General features: G+C 38.1%; 1 protein-coding gene across 1 annotated transcript in view; it reads right to left on the bottom strand.

Moving 5' to 3' along the window:
* Positions 1–20,719, bottom strand: part of LOC124621816 (probable E3 ubiquitin-protein ligase HERC1) — a 766,600-nt gene that overhangs the window by 701,872 nt on the left and 44,009 nt on the right. The window contains exon 5 of the mRNA XM_047147255.1: positions 6,905–7,105. Coding sequence (XP_047003211.1) covers positions 6,905–7,105 — 201 coding nt within the window. The remainder of the gene's footprint in view (positions 1–6,904; positions 7,106–20,719) is intronic.

Below are 20,719 nucleotides of genomic sequence, written 5' to 3'. Positions count from 1 at the left end.
CAATTATGAGCAAAATTGTTAGTGCTTTCATGGCCACTTGTTGACAAACTGTCTGTTGGCATCTGTCTCGGGTTTATTGGCCAACATTCGTCTGATGATTATCTCTGATGTTTCGCCCACACGAGTGTCTGGCATTGTCAAAGTTTCACCCCCCATTGTTGGACTGGATCCAAGCTCACAGACACAGATTATATGTACCTGGAGGGCCAATGTCCAAGCGCTTCTCTGCGGTCATTTCCAGTGCGGTTCTCTTCCCACCTGCGACGGTCTTTCGCTGCAGCATGGGAAACCAGGATCCGTTTACCTTGAGGCTTTCTTCTTCTTTGTTGAAGCTATTCTTGTGTTTATGTATTCCTATAGCTTCTCTTGACAAGCAGGTGTGATAGTTGTTCTCTACAGCCAGAACTTCCGTGTCAGCAAATTTTACTGCACATGCTTTGCCTGGCCAATTTCTCCACCTGCCCCAACCTGCAATGTCGCTTATGTTCTGTGATCCTAATGTTGATTGATCATACAGTCATTCCAACAAAGTTTTCCACAGGTGCATGGTATGTGGTGTATTCCTGACATTGCAAGTGGGTCCCTTTTCTTCCTTTGCTGGTCTGAGACACTCTTTGATCATCTTCGATGGTTTGTAAATAGTCTTTACACCGTGTTTGCACAATACACGGCCGATCCTGCCCATCACTCTGGGAATGTATGGCAGAAAGGTCGTACCCGACATTTCTTTTTTCAGTTTGTCACTTTGCCACGTGTTTGGCCCTGTTATACTTCTAATACAACTTGCGGAGTACCTATTGCTCTTCAGAACACTTTCCAAGTGTTGTATTTCGTGTCTGAGGTGCTGTGACTCATATATTTGTCTTGCTTGCGTTACAAGCATATTAATCATGCCTCTTTTCTGTCTGAAAATTTGTGCACGTATTGGTATGTGTATTTCAGTTTTTTATACACGCTGTGTCACAGATTTTCACCTTCCCTCGTAACCAGCACACCTACAAATGGTGGTTTTTTGTCCTTTTCCATTTCCAAGGTAAATTTTATGTTGGCATGGAGGCTGTTCAAGTGTCTTAGGAAGTCACCAAGCTGTTCTTCACCATGGCTCCACAGAACAAAGGTATCATTGATGTATTTGTACCACACATTAGATTTACAAGGTGCCAAGTCCAGTGGCTGTGCTTCGAAATGTTCCATGAAGTAGTTGGCTACCAGTGGACTACGAGGATTACCCATGGCAACGCATTCCAACTGTTCGTAGAAACTGCCATTCCATGTGAAATAGCTCATGGTGAGAAATACGTGAAAGAGCTTTGTGATGTCTTGCGGTAAAATGGAAGTGATTTGCTCCAGAGTGTCACTGAGTGTCACTTTTGTAAATAAAGAAACACCACCAAAGCTGACCAGGATGTCGTTTGGTGCAAATTTTAGTTTCTTCAGCTTCTCAATGAAATGTTCCGAGTCCTTTACATATGTGCTAGTCTCCCTCACATGCAGCTGTAGCAGAGAGACCAAGTATTTTGCCAGGAGCTACAACAATTGGTCTTAGTGGAAAGTTATTCTTATGGATCTTAGGTAATTCACTCAGCCAAGGTAGTAAGGCTTCTGTGTTGCACATGTTCCTCTCTATGTCTGCCAGCAGAGAAGACATGCAAACATGGGTAAAGACTATTTATAAACTGAAAAAAAAAAAAAAAAAAAAAAAAAAAAAAAAAAAAAAAAAAAAAGATCAAAGAGTGTCTTAGATCAGCAAATGGAAAAAGGGATCCACTTATAACATTGGGAATACACCACATACTATGCACATGTGGAAAAGTTTATGTTGGAATGACTGGACAATCAATCAACACCAGGATCATAGAACATAAGCAACACTGCAAGTTGGGGCAGGTGGAGCAATCAGCCATGGCAGAGCATGCTCCGTGTGAGACCAGCTATGTAGTAAAATTTGCCAACACGGAAGTTCAGGCTGTAGAAAAGAACTAGCACACCCACTTGTTCAGAGATACTATAGGAAACCTCAAGGTAAATGGATCCTGGCTTCCTGTGCTGCAGCAAACGACCGTCACAGGTCTCTACAGGGAGGAGGTATGCAGACAGTACCGACACCTTGACCCACGACGGAAGAAGAGAGCACAATTTATGTCCTTCAAAAAGGAGAGAATTTCATTATCATTCCAAGAACTATAGATATGGAGGACACCATTGCTAATACCGAAATGGCCATTTGGGCGCTTCCTTGTGAAAGAGCGGAAGCAATGTGCACTGAACCAGCCAGAATACTGCGCCGAGCAAAACCACCAGCTTGCAACCTAAAGAAAGAAGAGGTACAAGCTATTAAGAATCTTAATGCCAACAAGAGTATATTGGTACTGCCTGCTGAAAAAGGAAATGTGACCGTTGTAATGAGGACCGAAGATTATGAGCACAAGATCTGGGGCCTATTAGATCTGGCAACGTACCAAAAACTACGTGCAGATCCAACACTGCATATCATACAGAATACAAATCGATTAACCAAGGCATCTTCTCTGCCGGTTGACGTACAGAGCAACCTGCACAATACAGACACCCTTCCACCTTGGCTGTTCAGATTACTTAAGATCCATAAGAATAACTTTCCACTAAGACCAATAGTTAGCTCTCCTGCCTCATCAACGTATGAACTACCAAAATACTTGGCCTCTCTGCTCTAGCCACACGTGGGGAAAACTGACACATTGCTTCCGTTTTCCCACAAGACATCACAAAGCATGTCTCACCATGAGCTATTTCACATTGAACTGCAACTTCTATGAACAGCTGGAAAGCACTGCTATTGGTCCAGTGGTGGCCAACTTCTTCATGGAACATTTCAAAGCACAGGCACTGGGCTTGGTATCCTGTAAACCTAAGGTGTGGTACAGCTACAGCAATGATACTTTTGTTGTGTGGAGCCATGGGTGAAGAGCAGCTCGGTGGCTTCCAAAGACACTTTAACAGCCTCCATGCCAACATAAAATTTACCATTGAAGTAGAAAAGGACAAAAAGCTACCATTTCTAGATATGCTGGTTACAAGGGATGATGAAAACCTGGGACACACAGACCAATACCTGCACAAACTATCAAATCACCACCCAAGCATGATTAATATGCTTGTAATGCGAGCAAGATGAATACGTGAGCCCCAGGGCCTCAGACACAAAATACAACACTTGGAAAATGGGTACTCTACAAGTTATATTAGAAGTATAACAGGGCCAAACACTTGGCAAAGTGACAATCAGAAAAAGAAATGTTGGTTACAGCTATTCTGGAATACATTCCCAGGGTGATGGACAGAATCGGCTGTATATTGTGCAAACACGGTGTAAAGACTATTTACAAAGCAACAAAGATGATCAAAGAATGTCTCAGATCAGCAAAGGAGAAAAGGGACCCACCTGCAATGTTGGGAATATACCGCATACCACGCACATGCAGAAAATTTTATTTTGGAGTGACTGGACGATCAATCAACACCAGGATCACGGAACATAAACGACATTGCAGGTTGGGGCAGATGGAGAAATCGGCTGTGGCATAGCATGTGCTGTGAGAGATCGATCTTGTAGTAAAATCTGGCAACACGTAAATTCTGAGAACTATCACACCTGCTTGTTGAGAGAAGCTATAATACATACACATGAGAATAACTTCAACAAGAAAGAAGGAAACCTCAAGGTAAATGGATCCCAGTTTCCTATGCTGCAGTGAATGACTGTTGTAGATAGCAAGAGAACTGGACATGACCGCAGAGAAGCCCTTGGACCTTGGTGCATTAGGTACACACAGTCTGTGGCCATGAGCTCAGCTCAAGTCCACCACCAGCAATGGTGGGTGAAACTTTGACAATGCCAGCCACTCATGCTGGTGAAACATCAGAAAAATCATCAGATGAACGTCAGCCAAAAAACCCAAGACAGAAGCCAACAGGCAGTTTGTCAATTACAGGGTGTATACGTGGACAAAGAAAAAAAATTCCCGTATTTCCCAGTTAAAAATACACTTTCTCCCGGGTGAAAACACGCCTTTTACCTGTTAAGTGACAGCATATTTTCCCTTATCAATCCTTTGAATTGTTATGGTTTTATACACGGGCATCAAATTTCCCGGCACTTTAGAAAATGAAACGCAGGGAAAATATCTTTTATGTGCAGCAACATATAAGCTGTGGTGCCTATCCTGCTCCCATTCGGCTGGTTTGATAGCCTGCCCCTCTTTAAGAAATCTCGCAATTAATAGCGGATGGGATTATTTGTAATCGGGAGAACAAGAACTCTTCAGAAAATTTGCACCTATTACCTAATAACTTGCTGTTTTGTATGACATAAAATTAAATATAGGATACATAAAATCAATAAACACAAGAGACAAGCAAGAAAGTACACATTTCTTCAATCCTTAGCTCCTAGAATTATTTCTCTCTAACTTTGCTACAGATTTACATGGCGTGCTTTCCTTTCTGCAAAAGAATCTTTACCTCATCAAAGTTCGTCAAACTTTTTTTTCATGAAAAATCGAAATGTTGTTATCTAATACTGAAAAAGCTGTTAACACAAATAATACCCAAGACTGGTGTTGTTTCTCGATCTGATTATGACTTTTTTGTCACTGTCTGCTGGATAAAACAAAATAGGCCTTTCTAATATTGCAGCAATTTTGTAACACACACCAAATAAACGAGACTGTTTTGGCACAAAGGGCCATTTTTATAACACGACAGAATGTAATTCACGTAGTACCAATATCAAATGTCTGTTAGGCCTACCACAAGCAAAAATCTTTATGTTATGAAGTAGTTTCACATTTCATTCATACGCACCAGTTTCTCAAGCATGAGATTGAAAAATAGTATTACAAAATTTTTATAGAATTTGGAATCGTAGTAAGTCTTCCATAATTTGTGTGAGGTCCCTGTTTCTTCTCCTTCCTCGTTCTAACATCTTGTCATCACCAATTCTGTAGCTATACCTGCCATTGTGAAAACTTGTTCGGCGATTTTCTAACTTCATTAACCCTGCTAGAATCACAGGTTTAGTAATCCCTCGATTATTTTCCAGTTAGGTGTTAGTACGAGTTCATACAACACGTTTTCTGCATTACTTCCAGATTAGAACTTAAGTGGCTGCTAGCTGAGGACTGTACAACTGTTCCTTACTAGTGTAGCGATCTGACCAAACATTTTCTGTCAAAATTTCATTTTCTTGGACACACGTACGCTTTCTCACCTGTCATTCCTGTCAATCGTTTACTTCCATTCTCGTAGTCTGAATCTACGGATTTCACTCGTAATTATAACAATGCTGATCATTCGCACCCCCACATAATCAGACAGCGATTGGCATTCTACCATTCGGCTTTACTCCGCTCAGCTCGTAAAGCCCCATCCCCTTTTGTCTGCAGAAAGTTTATTTCTACATGTGACGAGGATTCTCCTGACAGACATCACGTACACTATCCACGCATTCAAAAATCAACTTATGATTCATTCAGAAATCAACTTAAAATGTGTTCAAAAACCAAGGCGCTTTGTGAAACAAGTTTTTTTCCCTCAAGAACATGAATTTGGTGCTCCCTTTTCCCGGTAGCATCTAGCTGCTTGCTGCGACTGCTTGGACAGCCAACAGCCACATTCCTGTCGCCAGAAGCGGGAGAGACTACTGCTCAAACGCGACTCAACTGCGCATCCACATGGGCCCGCTCGTAACTGCTAAACCAAATCTAACGTAAACAGTTGTGACTTCATGTTCATCGGAGGCAATTTGTTATGAAGCATAGTCTTCCTAAAGCCTTTGACACATTTTGCTGTTGGCAGATGCTTGCATGAGCACTGTGTGTCGTTGTTGTATATGGCGCATTTCCTTTGCAATTAATTTTCTTTTTTTCTATTGTTTATGTTTTATTGTTGAAGTATTATTCTGCAGTAGCGGGATACAGTAATATTCTTTGTTAGAGTATCAGTTCTTACCAGTCCAAATTACAAAAATTTAACTGAAAACTAAAACAATTAAAAATTCCCGGAATTCCAAAAAATTCCAGGGTGTTTCCTGGGTTTATCCCGGATGAAAAAATTCCCAGGTTTTTCCCGGATCTCCCGGTTGTCCCAGATCATATACACCCTGAATTATGAACAATAATGCTGTGAGGAAGCAAACCAAACACTGTGGCTCATTTTATGTTATCACGAAACAGGAGAGCAAGTGTTACAGATATTATATACAAGTTGCAAGTGGCAAACATTAAAACAAAGCCATTTTCCATTGCAGCAAGATCTATTCAAGAAATTTCAATCACCAGCTTTCTCCTCTGAATGCCAGAATACGTTGCTGACACCTACCTACGTGTGGGAAATGATCATTCTGAAAAAAACAGAAATCTGAGCTCGCATGAAAAGATTTAACAGTTACAAAGAGGACTGCATGACAACACATTGTGAAAACTTCAAAGGATCCATCACTGCAAATGCCAATTTTGTTCTGAAGCTATGCATTACCCCCTGTACTTGCAGGATGTCCAGCACTGACACTTTATGCTTCATTCAAGCCACAGTTTCCATCCTTGACGCTATTTTATTATGTAACCTACACAGTTGTCTCTCGGATGCCGTTTATCTCAAATTAGACACTTGACCTTAATCTTGTACAAATCTTATGCTCCCTTGCACTGTTTCCTTACATGTACATCTTTTCCTTCCTGGTTCCTCTTTTCCTCTAGTCCTCTGGCCCTCCTGTTCTGATAAACAGTGTGTATCACCTAATACAACAGATCAAGTTCAATATAACATTAAATTATGAAATGATTACCTCTGCTGATCACAATTTTTGCTTTTCATAAATAACGGCATATAGGGTTTAAATTTCCAAAACATTTTAACATCATGGTACCTGCTGTACTTGGGTGAATGCTTTTGCAAGTTGTGGTATAAGAATTTTCTCCTGATTCTCCTCAGCAACTTGGTGTGATGAATTGCTTCCACAAACATAGACTTCACAAGCTTCCATAGCACTTCCTCGGGTGGACCCAAATCGTTCGCATTTGTCAGTGCCCAGGCATGATCGTGTATACTCGCTAGCCATTGTCACAAGCTGAAAGAAATGTGTGCATTTTAAATTATAATTGACTGGTAAATTGTTTTATTTAACAAAAGTCACAATAAAAGTAAGCAAATGCTATTTATAAAAATAAACATATACAAGTTTCAAGAACAGTGCTATCCATTACATGAACTAAAATATAAACTATATCTGGGTCATAATGAATATTGAAGGAAGATATAATAATTTAAATGTGAATGTTATGAAGTTAATGATAATAGAAAAAGGGTATTGTTGCAACACGGGAGTTGATAAACTTGGAGAAATTGCTCAGATTCATAGAGGAAAAATTTGGAATAAGATGATGACAATAACAATCAACTTTTCCGAAACCCAATCACAACCCAAGTGTGTGCTTTCCATTTTAAACCACAGACAGGGAAATTATAAACGCAGTGTCTCACAGTAGGGGGAGTATATTAGGATGCAAAATATTTAGATGTTACACTGGAATGTGGGTTGCACATTAACATGCAAGCAGAACTGCCATAAAAGGCTGAAGGTCCGCTCACATTAAAGAGTTTGATAAGGTACTGAATGAGGCATTGTAATGGATCTGGGAGATGTGTTACTTTCTACCGGATTTGTCGATACCAAATTGTTAACGTTTTCTTATATTTTTTGTCAGAATTTTTTTATTATAATTTGCCTTATTATATGTTAATTTACTTATATTTTTGTGAGTGAAAGCATATTGATTACTATTAGTAAATGTGTCGAAGAATAGCAAAGAGACTGATTACAAGTGGAAGCTTGTGTGTTGCGTAAAATGTCTTTGACGCTGGAGTCATCTTTGACTATAGTCAGTTGGCAGTTAACTCTTGGTGTGTGTTGACGGTAGAATGATGTGCAGGTTGCCGTCATAAATAATTTTGAATTATGTTACTATTTTTTATATAAACTTTAAAAAGAAACTACATTCGAAGAAATGGTATTTGAAGCACCAAAAATGAGGCAAACACATTGAACCAGGTCATTTCTGCAGCCGACAAAGATGCATTCTGGAATCATACTTCCACTAGACAACTGAAGCCAAGACCAATATCGCCTTGTTAACATCTAACGGAAAAGGTACTGTCACGAAATATGCCAAATTTAAGTAAATAAAAAATAGTGAGCATATTTCAACTTTGTGTCTCAGCCAGGGGACCATATTTCAACTTTGTGTCTCAGCCGGGATACCATATTTCAACTGGGGACTGTAGCCGGGATATTGTGTTCACGAGATCTTCAACAGTGCTACGAGGAAGAAAACTTTTGGGTGTTAATACCAGTTTTTTCAGAATGTGTGTTACAGTATTTGTGTTCATGGGAAGTAAAAGTTTTGGAGAAGTAATGTTTCGGCAAAAAAATGTTGTTCACGGCAGAAGAAGTAATTTCAAGAATTTTGGTCAACAATCACATGGATGGAAAACGTGGATTTGCAACAGTAGAAGAGTGTTCCAGATAAGTCACGAAACCCTCGTATATTGTTAAAACAATATTTTTATCTTGTTTTGTATTGTTGTGTATAAATTTTTTTTCTTCACAATGACTTACGAGATTTTCGAGAGTATTGTGCCTAAAGTAGAAAGAAGTAATTTATTAGACTTTGAAAATCAGGACAGGTCAAATGAAACAGAAAGAACCAATCAATTTGATTTAAAAAGTTTTCTTGTAAATTTCACGAAAGAAATTACACAATCAGTTGACGACAATAAGACTTACTGGGATGAAAAAATTGATAACATTTTGTTGCAAGTCCAAGCAGTCAATACCCAAGTGGCTGATCTTTCGAACAGAGTTGGCAGTGTTGAGGAAAAAATTGAATCTGTGGAAGCAAAAGTAAATGAACTTGATGCTAAATTGAGCGATGAAATTAATACTGTAAAAAATGAGTTACTGGCAGATAGGGAAAGAAATTTAATTGATTTTAATGAGATAAAAGGGGAAATTAAAAATTTGGAGGAGAACACAAAAGTTTTAGTAAAAAATGTACAACAAGAAACTGACAATCGTTTGGTTGCTCTCGAAAAAAAAGTAGAGTGCAATGATTTAGAAAACAAAAAAATCTGTCAAAGAACTTAGCGAAAAAATTGAAAGTTTTGATATTGAATTTCAAAGCAAAAATCACAATGTCAACACATGCAATCTTGTATCTAATATTCCAGTGAAGCACTTTTCGGTAGATGGACCCTTACATCCCGTTGATTTTATACAGTATTGTGAGGATTGTTTTTTACCTCACTCACCAGATGATATGAAAATTAAATTTGTGAAAAAATTCTTGGAAGGGGAAGCTTTGACTTGGGCAAACCAGACTGTAACTTTGGGGATGACCTTTTCAGAATTTGAATCAAAATTTCTGGAAAACTTTTGGGATGATCTTAAACAAACTAGAATCAAAAGTGAATTTTTGAATGGGAGAAACTATAGAGAATCAGATGGGAACATGAAACAATTTTGCAAAAGTGAACTTCAAAAACTTATTCATTTAACAAAACCTTTGGATGACTTGATCAAAATTGATACCTTAAAGAGAAGATTGCCATCAGCAATGCAGTTGAGTTTAGTTCATTGTCCTGACAGTAATGTAGAGCAGTTTCTCAATTATATTGAAAAGTTGGATAGGGTAACAACAAGAACACACAGTGGGTTTACTCAGAAAGGTAATGGTCAAAATTGGGGAAATGACAACTTTCAAAAAAGGGAACAAAACAATTATTATGGTGTCAGTCAAAATTCACGGGGATATAACAATTTTCAAAAGAAGGACCATAATTTTTATCCAAAACAAGAACAACATTTTCGCGGAAATAATCAACAAAATAGAGAACACTTTAGGGATCAAAATCACAGAAATTTTGCTAGAGATCAGTACAACAGAAACTACCAACAATCAGGTAATGTTTGGCATAGGAATGGGAACAGAAATGTTGATCAGAGACATTGGCAGAAACACAATCAGCAGTTCAAGCAGAAACAAGTTGTAATTCAGGAAATAAAAAACGAGTAGACGCCCCCTTGAAGGTACGCAAGGTTGAGGCAGAAGGTGATCATGATGAAAGGACCAATGGATGTGACTATCATAAACCCAAACATGACAGTTCCAAACCTAAGCTATCACATGAGGTCATTAGTTGTTACTTATTGAAGAAATTTCAAGAGGAAAATAATTATGATATTGATAAAGATAAAATTTTCAGTACACAAGAATATACAGTAGATAAAAGTAATTGTGATTCATTTAATTTGACTGTTTTACACTTGGGCAGAAAAGAACAACACGTTGTCAGATGATGTAATTTGTAGTAGTTCAGAGACGTGTGTGAATGAAAGAGAGAATGCATGCTGTGAGAATGAAAATATTGGTGAATGGGATCTGGTAACTTTAGAAAGGGGAAATAATATTTTGGGGGATAATTTGAATGTGTATGACCTGAATATGTATAATGATAATGATGTTGATGATACAGTTGATTATGATGGTAATGGTATTGATGATGATGTTGAGGAAAGGTATTTCATTAGTTTAAATAGGGAGTTGGGTATACACATGGTTGAAAATGGATTAAATAGTGAAAATGTTATAGAAATTCCCAGGGATGTTACCAGGATGAATAAGGCTCACAAGCTGGGTGTATGTAAAAGTGTGAATTTTGATGTTGTTGGTAAAGAATCTGACTACACAAATAATGATGACACATGTATAACTTCTAGCCTAAGTGAAACTTTTACAGATACTAATGACACACACACATTTCTTATGAATCTATGGCTGAACAGTGAAACTATTTCTTTTGACAAGAACTTTAGAAAGATGCTTATTAAAGCATGTGAAACTGTATGTCCTGAGTGGTGAAAAAAGATGAGATATTTTATTTTTGAAAAGCTGAAGGATAAGTACTTCAATAGTATACAATGTGATTTGGATGAAAATTCTTGGCTATTTGAGATAATAGAGAGTACTAATGACAATTTTGTATCTTGGGCAAATTTTATAACTGTGACAAATAATACATGTAATGATATACCATATGATTCTGATAAGTATAGGTTTGGGGAAATTGAAAGTGATTTATTACATGAGGATACAGGTTCTGAGAAAAGTGATCAACTTTGCAGTCCTTATATAAAAGTTCAAATTGGTTCATGGATTGGTACATGTTTAATTGATACAGGAAGTGAGGTCTCGGGAATATCTGAAAGGTTAAGCAAGAAATTGAAAGTGGGGAAAGATTTTGTTGAAATGCCAGTTGTTGGGGTAAAGATAAAAGGTGCTACTGGGAAGAGCAGTAAATTGGTAAAAAGCCAGACTTTAGTGACATTTTTAATTGAAGGCAAGTTGTTCACACATGGATGTTTTGTAATTCAGGAATTTAATGAGGATTTTCTTTTGGGCATGAATTGGATAGTAAAGGTAAATACAGCATTTGATTGGGTTGGAAGAAAACTTTTGATAGAAACTAGTGAAAGCGAATACATTCAGACAAATTCTGTGAACACACTTGGTGATCAGAGTAATGAAAATTTTGACAGTATCAATATACTAAAAGAAAATAGATTGGAGAATATTGAAACTCATAGATTTGATACTGATGAAATTGAATTTGGGAATTTAGTAAATTTGAAAATTTCAGAAACACAAAATTTATCTGAGGAGCAAAAACAACAGTTAGAAAATCTGCTGTGGGAATACAGTGATGTTTTCAGTGACATACCTGGTAGGGTAAAGGGATATCAGTGTGAGCTTCAGGTAAAACCTCATGAACCATTTTTCATAAAACCATACAGTATTGCAATATCAAAAAGGCTTCTGTTGAGAAAGAGCTGAAAAAGATGGAATGATGTAATATAATAGAAAGGAATATCAGTGCATATAATAATCCTCTAGTAGTAGTTTCGAAAAAAGATGGTGGAGTAAGATTCGTTTTGGACTCTAGACACTTAAACAAAATTTTGTTCAGACAGACAGACCATCCCGAAAATATTGATGAGTTACTCTATAAATTTACAGATATAAAATATATGTCAAGTTTGGATCTAACTTCGGGTTTTCATCAGGTACCACTTTCGGTTAATTCTAGGAAATACACTGCTTTCTTGTACAATGGTAAGAGTTACCAATATTGTGCTGTGCCATTTCGGTTAAATTCTTCTGTTTCTGAATTTATAAGAGCTTTGGATCATGTACGGGGCAAGAGCTTGTGTCTAAACTGATAATTTATGTAGATGACTCTTTGGTTACAGGGCAAAATTGGGAGGAACATTTTTCGATTTTGAAGTCAGTTTGTGAAAAACTTAGAAAAGGGGGGATGACATTGAAATTAGAGAAATGTAAATTTGCAGTTTCTGAATTAAAATTTTTGGGTCATGTTGTCACAGACAAGGGAATTTTAGCATATCCAGAAAAAATTAAAGCAATTTCAGAAATTACTATTCCTAAGACAAAAAAACAATTAAAGTCGTTCTTTGGGTTATGCGGTTATTACCGAAAACATATAAGTGATCTGAGTCTGAATGCACCATGTTTAAGACAGTTACTTAAGAAAAACACTGTTTGGGTTTGGGATAAAAGTTGTCAGGAAGAGTTTGATAAAATTAAGCAAGAGTTGAGGAAGCAACACTTATTGCACAGACCTGATTTTAATTTACCATTTTGTTTGAACACTGATAGCAGTAATTATGGGCTTGGAGCAGAGTTATTTCAACAAAGAGTAGAGAATGGAGTTAAGATACATTGTACCATAGCATTTGCAAGCAGAATGTTGCTCAAGCATGAAGAAAATTATACAGTCACAGAGAAGGAACTTTTGGCAATTCATTGGGCTTTTACAAAATTTAGAATTTACCTTATTGGACATAAAACCATAGTATTTTCGGATCATAAAGCTTTGAGTTACTTACAAGAGTGCAAATTATACCACAGTAGATTGACCAGATGGGCAATATTTCTGCAACAGTTTGACTTTGAAATCAAACACATAAAAGGTTCTGACAATGTTGTAGCTGATTCACTTTCAAGGTTACCAATTGGGGGAGAAAAGGAGATTTTTGAACAAGAGGAGGAAAAACAATTTAAAATTAGATACTTGAAAGGGGTGGAAAATGAGAAAACAATTAGAGCTATGTGTAACAGAATTAGAAAAAATCAAAATTTGGATCAGAGTTGGAAATTAATCAAAGAATGTTTAGGCAAGAAGGGGTATGAGAAACTTGATAAATTTTACAAATTACATAAGGGGATTTTATTTTGGAGAACAGATGTAGATTCTGATAATTGGAAACTGTGTTGGCCAGAGGCAGATGCTGATAAGCTGATCATTTACATACATGAAAGTTTTGGTCATTGTGGGATACAGAAGTGCTTTCAAAAGATACAAGAAAATGTTTATTTTTACAATATTGGAAAGAAGGTAAGAAAAGAATTGGCAACCTGCGACAAATGTCAGAGAGTTAAAGTGAGCAATCAAAGATGTGGTGGAGAGATGCAAAACATTATTCCGGAAAAACCTTTAGATCTTATCGCAGTGGACTTATATGGAATGTTACCAAAGAGTAAAGGTGGTCACTGTTACATATTTGTTATGGTAGATGTATTTTCAAAATTAATTAAACTATATCCAGTGAAAAAAGCTACTAGCCATGAAATTATAATAAAAATTGAAAGAGATTATTTCGCACAGGTGGGTAAACCAAAAGCTATATTATCAGATAATGGTTCACAGTTCACCTCTAAAATTTGGAAAAAGTTTATTGAAAGATCAAAATTGAAGCATATACTTATATCTGTTTATTCTCCATCCACCAATCCTGCAGAAAGATATATGAGGGAAATTGGGAGACTTTGTAGAACCTATTGTAGCCATAAACATCCAACCTGGTTTGAGCACATTCGAAATTTTGAAGATATTATGAATAGCCTACAACATAGTTCCACAGGATTTTCACCATATGAGATTATGTTTAATATTAGACCTCCAAATCTTATATCAGAACTTATTTAATTTCCTAAATGTACACCTTTAACTATGCAATAGAGAGAAGATATTGTCAGGGAAACTATGAGGAAACAAGGGGAAAAGAGGAATAAAAGACATAACAACAGGGTAAAATTAACCACTTTCAAAATTGGTGATCTTGTTCTGGTCAAATCTCATGAAAAATCAAAAATGTTAACTTCAGAAATTAAAAAATTCTTTGATATCTATATTGGGCCTTTTGAAGTCATAGAAAATCCACACCCTAATGCTTATTGTTTGGTGTATCCTAAGTCAAAGAAATTATTTGGTCTCAGGAATGTTGTCTCTTTGAAACTATAGAAACATAAATCATAATTTCAAAATTTAAATAACCTATTATCATCTAAAACAAAAGTCCTCCACTGGAATATGCTTGTTAGAACAAAACTACCTGTAAACCAAGTATGTATATTTGCATGTATAAATTAATAATTTGAAGTCACATGTTAATTGAAACAGATGAAAAAAACACTGTTTGAAAAAAAAATGAGAGAAAGATTTATTTTTACTTTTTTTTACAAAAAAAGTCCCTAGTGAGCATTTCTGAATTTTTCTAATTTTTGGAAGCTAAGTCTTCCCTGTGGGTGAAGGCATGCATGTGAGGACATGCATGCAAAGGTATAAGTTTCAGAAACAATTTTAGATAAAGCCTCATGATATATGAGCAATTTATTGTTGTTTATACTGATGTTGTGGGGAGCGAAAGTACTCTTCACAAGAATGTGACTTGTAGTAATATTGTAGTAGAGAGGCAAGTGTACATAAATAATTGCAAAAAAATTTAGATAATACTGATGTATCTTAAGCTGTACTAAAAAAAGAAAATCATAAGCAAAAAAATATACAAAAAAAACCATGAGTAAAAAAAATTCAAAAAAGAAAATCAGAAGTAAAAATATATAAAAGGCAAATATATAGAAAAAAAAAACACTACACTACATATGTCCAGTATCATTTTTACTGTACAATATGAAAGCATAATGAAATTAACATTAATATAAAAAAATTTAAATCTTATTCTAGGAAATGAGTTTTACCTTTCTATTATTTTCAATTTGTATGCTGTATGTTAGAATATTTCTCATGTATGTTTTATACCATGTATATTTGTCATGTCAAATAATTTCTTTACTTGAAATTTTTGTGTATGAGATTGATGGGGAAGAATCATTGCAACAACAGCCAGTAACAAATCCACAGATTCAAAGAGTCCAAATTTGGAAGAGGTTATCAGACTGCCTCATTAATGTACTAATTGTGTAATACAGATCCATTACTGAGAGTGGTCGGGATTTTGTTGTATATGTCCATAACAACAAAAGCCCTGGGGAGCAGTTGTAATGGATCTGGGAGATGTGTTATTGTGTTATTTTCTACCGGATTTGTCGATACCAAATTGTTAATGTTTTCTTATATTTTTTGTCAGAATTTTTTATTATAATTTGCCTTATTATATGTTAATTTACTTATATTTTTATGAGTGAAAGCATATTGATTACTATTAGTAAATGTGTCGAAGAATAGCAAAGAGACTGATTACAAGTGGAAGCTTGTGTGTTGTGTAAAATGTCTTTGACGCTAGAGTCGTCTGACTATAGTCAGTCGGCAGTTAACTCTTGGTGTGTGTTGACGGTAGAACGATGTGCAGGTCGCCATCATAAATAATTTTGAATTATGTTACTATTTTTTTATATAAACTTTAAGAAGAAACTACATTCAAAGAAATGGTATTTGAAGCACCAAAAATGAGGCAAACACATTGAACCAGGTCATTTCTGCAGCCGACAAAGATGCATTCTGGAATCATACTTCCACTAGACAACTGAAGCCAAGACCAATATTGCCTTGTAAACATCTAACGGAAAAGGTACTGTCACAAAATATGCCAAATTTAAGTACATAAAAAATAGTGAGCGTATTTCAACTTTGTGTCTCAGCCGGGAGACCATATTTCAACTTTGTGTCTCAGCCAGGATACCATATTTCAGCATGCAGGCTTATTACTGGATGTTTGCAGACTACACCACTTGTCACAGCATATCAGTTGGTAAATATTGCTTGCCCAGACATCATCATGAGGTTTCTACCAGTGTTAAAGAACAAATTTGTTGCCAATCCAAGCCACATATGACATAATTATGTAGTAACTATCTAGAAAGTGAAGTCAAGGAAAAGTTTCTTGAAAAATGGCAACATCTTGGGAATGATGCTATCAAAATCAAGAACGGAAAAGTGGAAAGTACAAGCTGTAAGGAATCCTCATTGACCTCAACTATCTGTTAATCTCACTACTGGACACCACGAGAATTGGGCTATATGGCATGCTCTCAACTGCCTAAGCTTTGGAGACGGAAGAACCAAGTGTAATCTTCAAAAATGGGGATTCCCACTCATCATTACTGAAGTAATGTGCACACACTTGAAAGCCGTGCACACTAGCAGCGCGTTGTCATCTGCGAGAGTGTGCCACGATAAGGCAATACTGTGAACACACAATATAATGCAAACTAGGCGAGTGCCTATTTAAACCCTGCCGCACTACGCTTGTGCTCAGTTATTATGTTATTATTGCTTGCATACATTTGCCTTATGTTATTGTGTTCAGTGTATGTTATGGTGATTAACGTACATGCCACAGCCTAATAATGTTGTACTAACATTCTTCATTGCGTTGTGTGTCCAAGTTACAACATAAGTGGTGATGAGTGTGAGATTGTTCTCCATGCGATTTTCAGTCTCTGGTTGATCCTCCGTTGCGTCTACAATGTCTGACAGTGCTACTGATGAGTTTTTACACCAGCTAGGTGATCAGCTAGTGGTTCTTACTGCAGTGCTGCAGAGTCTCAGTCAACAGCAGAAGGCATTCACCACAGTGCAACACGATCAAACCCAGGTATTGAAAACGCTTGTTTCTGTTTTGGCCAGTTTGGGTCTGTCTCAGTCTATGTCACCTGCTGTGCTATCCCTAGCACCTCCTGTTTTGCCCGTCAGTACCCTGGTCATTTATCCTTTCACCTCCTCCACCCCTCCCTCCTCCCCCCCTCAATTTATGGCTTATGATGAATCTGTTGAAGAATGGGAAGCCTACAAAAAAATGGTTGCAGTAGTATTTTCAAGCTTTTGGATTGACTGATGTTACCTTATGCCATGCTTTCTTTTTGTATTGGTTATCGCCTCCCAAGTACCAACTCCTTTGCCAATTTGCCCCCCTGCAGGACTTATCTTCACTCTCTTTTGATTACTTGTACGACCTTCTTTCGAATTACTTCTGTAAACGGACGCACGTTATTGCCGCTCGACTTGAGTTCTATTGGTGTCGCAAGAAACCAGAACATTCTTTTAAGACTTGACTCAGCAATGCAGTTTAAGCCATCGTCGTAACTTTGTCACTGATGTACATAAGGAGTCATATGCTGACCAAATGGTGCATGATGCAATCACTCAGTTGGCCCTGGTCACGAGTGGGCCCTTCAAAGTGAAAACCTCTCCCTCTCCAACATTCTGACTAATCGTTTGAGGTTTTGAGGGCTGTGGGTACTCAAATTGAATCATGGTGTGAGTTGCAGAAATTCAACCCGCCCCTAGTTGCAGAAATTCATCCCGCCCCCCCTGCCATTTGTTGGATGGTTCACAGGCAGCAGACCGCATGCAAGCAAAATATCATGGAGGCCAGCACAACTCACTGCAGCAGCCACAGCCACAGCCACAGCCACAGCCGCAGCAGCACAGCAAGCCCGGTAATGAACAACAATCCAAGTGCTCTATGTTTCCCTCTTGTCCATCATGTTTTGTTACTCATGATAGGCCGTATTGTCCTAAGCAATGGACCGTTTGTTACCAGTGCAACAAAACTCCCTATACACCAACATTCCTCATGCCCATGGTCTTACCGATACTGAAGACTACCTTTTCAAACGTCCTTCAGACTTCAAACCCACTACCTCATTCCTCATACACCTTACTAACTTTATCCTAACCCACACCTACTTCTCCTTTGAAGGGAAGGTATATGAACAAATCCATGGCACAGCCATGGGCACCCACATGCCACCCTCCTATGCTAGCTTGTTTACAGGCCACCTAGAGAAGACCTTCCTAATCTCCCAAAATGCCAAACTCTTAGTCTGTTCATTGATGACATCTTTATGATCTGGGCTCAGAGCCAAGACACCCTATCTTCGTTTATTCATGACCTCAATACCTTCTCTCCCATCCACTTCACCTGGTCCTCCTCAATCCAGCGTACCACTTTCCAAGACATTGCCCTCCTCCTCTTCTAACATGGCTCCATCTGCACCTCTGGCCATATTAAACCCACTAACAGTACCTGACTTTTAACAGTTGTTTCTTTCACACGAAAAAAACCCCTCCCATACAACCTGGCCTCCCAGGGACGGCGTATATGCAGTGACAAGTACCCCATTGCTCAGTATATCAAGGCACTATCCCCCAGACCTAGTATGCTTACAGAAAAGGAGTGTCCCCTTCATCACCCAGTACCACATCGGACTGGACCAACTGAGCCGCATCCTTCTTCAGGTCTTTTGTTACCCATCCTCAAGCCCTGAAATGAGAGACATCCTACCCAAGATACTTCCTACCCCTCCTAAAGTGGTGTTCTGATGCCCACCCAGCCTCCACAACATCCTACTCCATCCCTCTGCCACTCTCAATCCCAACCCCTTGCCACAAAAATCATATCCCTGCAGAAGACCCCACGTGTAAGACCTGTCCAATCTATCCACCCAACACTTCCTTTTCCAGTCCTGTCACAAGTCTACCCTACCCCATCAGGGGCCGGGCCACCTGTGAAAGCGGCCACGTCATTTACCAGCTCTGCTGGAACCATTGCACAGCTTTTTTATATTGGTGTGATTAGCAACCAGCTGTCTACCAGCATGAACGGTCACCACCATACTGTGGCCAAGAGCAAAGTAGACCACCTGTGACATAACATGCAGCTGAATATAACAAGTGTGATTTCAATGGCTGCTTCACTACCCGATCCATCTGGATCTTCCCCTCCACCACCCACTTTTCTGAACTATGCTGATGGGGGTTACTCTTACAACATGTTCTCCACTCCCATAATTATCCCGGCCTCAACCTGCAGTAATATACTGTCCCCACACCCTCCACCCAACAGTTTCCACATCTTCTGTCCTATCATCCCCTTCCCATTCTCATCTCCCATTCTTTTTGTTTGTCACCCTCTGCCAAGGCACTGGCCCATCTTTCCCCACTCCTCCCCTTTTCACTACCTTTTTCCCCATTTCCCTGTCCCCCAGCCTCCTGATGTTGCGCCTGGTGCCATTCTAGTCCCTGCACATTCCACCAGACAGTGTTTGTCTCCCCCCCCCCCCCCCCTCCTGTACACTACTATCCCTTCCCCTTTCCCTTCCCCTCCCCCACCCCCTCCAGGTTTCTGCTTGTGTCCCACTTGAAAGCTGCATTCCCCCAAGTTGCTGGAGTTGGTGCTCATGTGCGCATCAGCTGTGCTTGCTTGTATGTGTGAATAGTGTGTGATTCTCTTTTGCTGATGAAGGCTGTTGCCGAAAACTGTGTGTGTGTCTTTTAATTGTGCCTGTCTGCAACTTAATGTGTCTTCTTTTGGGTAAGTAGTAATCTATCTTTTCTTGCATTGTTGATATTCCTGCCTGGAGTTCCCATTGTTAGATTTTGCCAAAAAGAGAATACATTTGAAAACAATCTGTACACTATGCAAACAATAAACAATTTGTGTTAATAACAGTTAAACATAACCTATTCAATTAGCATGAATGCCACTACTTTGAAAATACTGCTGCTTTATCGCATGTTGATAACTTCATACTAATACAAGCAGACTGGTATTTTTCAAAGAAAATAATTATTTGCAACTGTAATAAAAAAAAGGCATATTCACAGCCTACTACTTCCTGTCACATAGTTTTAAATCAGCTATACTACTTCAACAATGTGACATGTCCAGAGAGATAAGATAAAAAAAACTATTAATACTCAATAAAACCTGGCCACTACATTATACTCATATAATACACAAAAGTTGACACAGTAAAATTGAGAAAGGAGTATAGATTTGAAGGACAATCAGCATCAAATAATAAAAGTAATAGAACTTGGAAACCTGAAACTCTGGCAGTATAACTTTAGCAAATAAAGTTGCTACATTTTTCGTAATTTATGGATGGAAATCTATGAGGAGGTTCCTCCTGGAATTTGTAAATACTATAATTTAATTCAATGGCCAACTAGTGACTGAAAAGCAAGGTGTGCAACTGGAGTGGCAAAGTACACTTTCAAACTGTTTTTCCATGACTAATGTATAGTCCATTAAGCTGAACAATTTGAACTGCATGTCTTGTAATCCAGTTGGATGGATAGAAGGATCAAGTGAAATCATTAAATATCCGGTGCCAGGTCATGTGGGTACACAACAATGGCTGATTTAACAACTGCTAAGGCATCACTAGTCTCAGCTTGCTTTTGTGTACTACTTGCTCTCCGGTGGATTTATTTATGATGACTTTGTGACAGCTGGCTATTTTCTAGGCATTGATGTAGCGTCCATTATTCCCAGCTATTGACATTTGACTTGCACCGG

Source organism: Schistocerca americana, chromosome 7 (genome assembly GCF_021461395.2).
Source record: "Schistocerca americana isolate TAMUIC-IGC-003095 chromosome 7, iqSchAmer2.1, whole genome shotgun sequence".
NCBI lineage: Eukaryota > Metazoa > Arthropoda > Insecta > Orthoptera > Acrididae > Schistocerca > Schistocerca americana.
The sequence above is the reverse complement of the archived record's forward strand: the minus strand, read 5'-3'. Positions and strand labels throughout refer to the sequence as shown.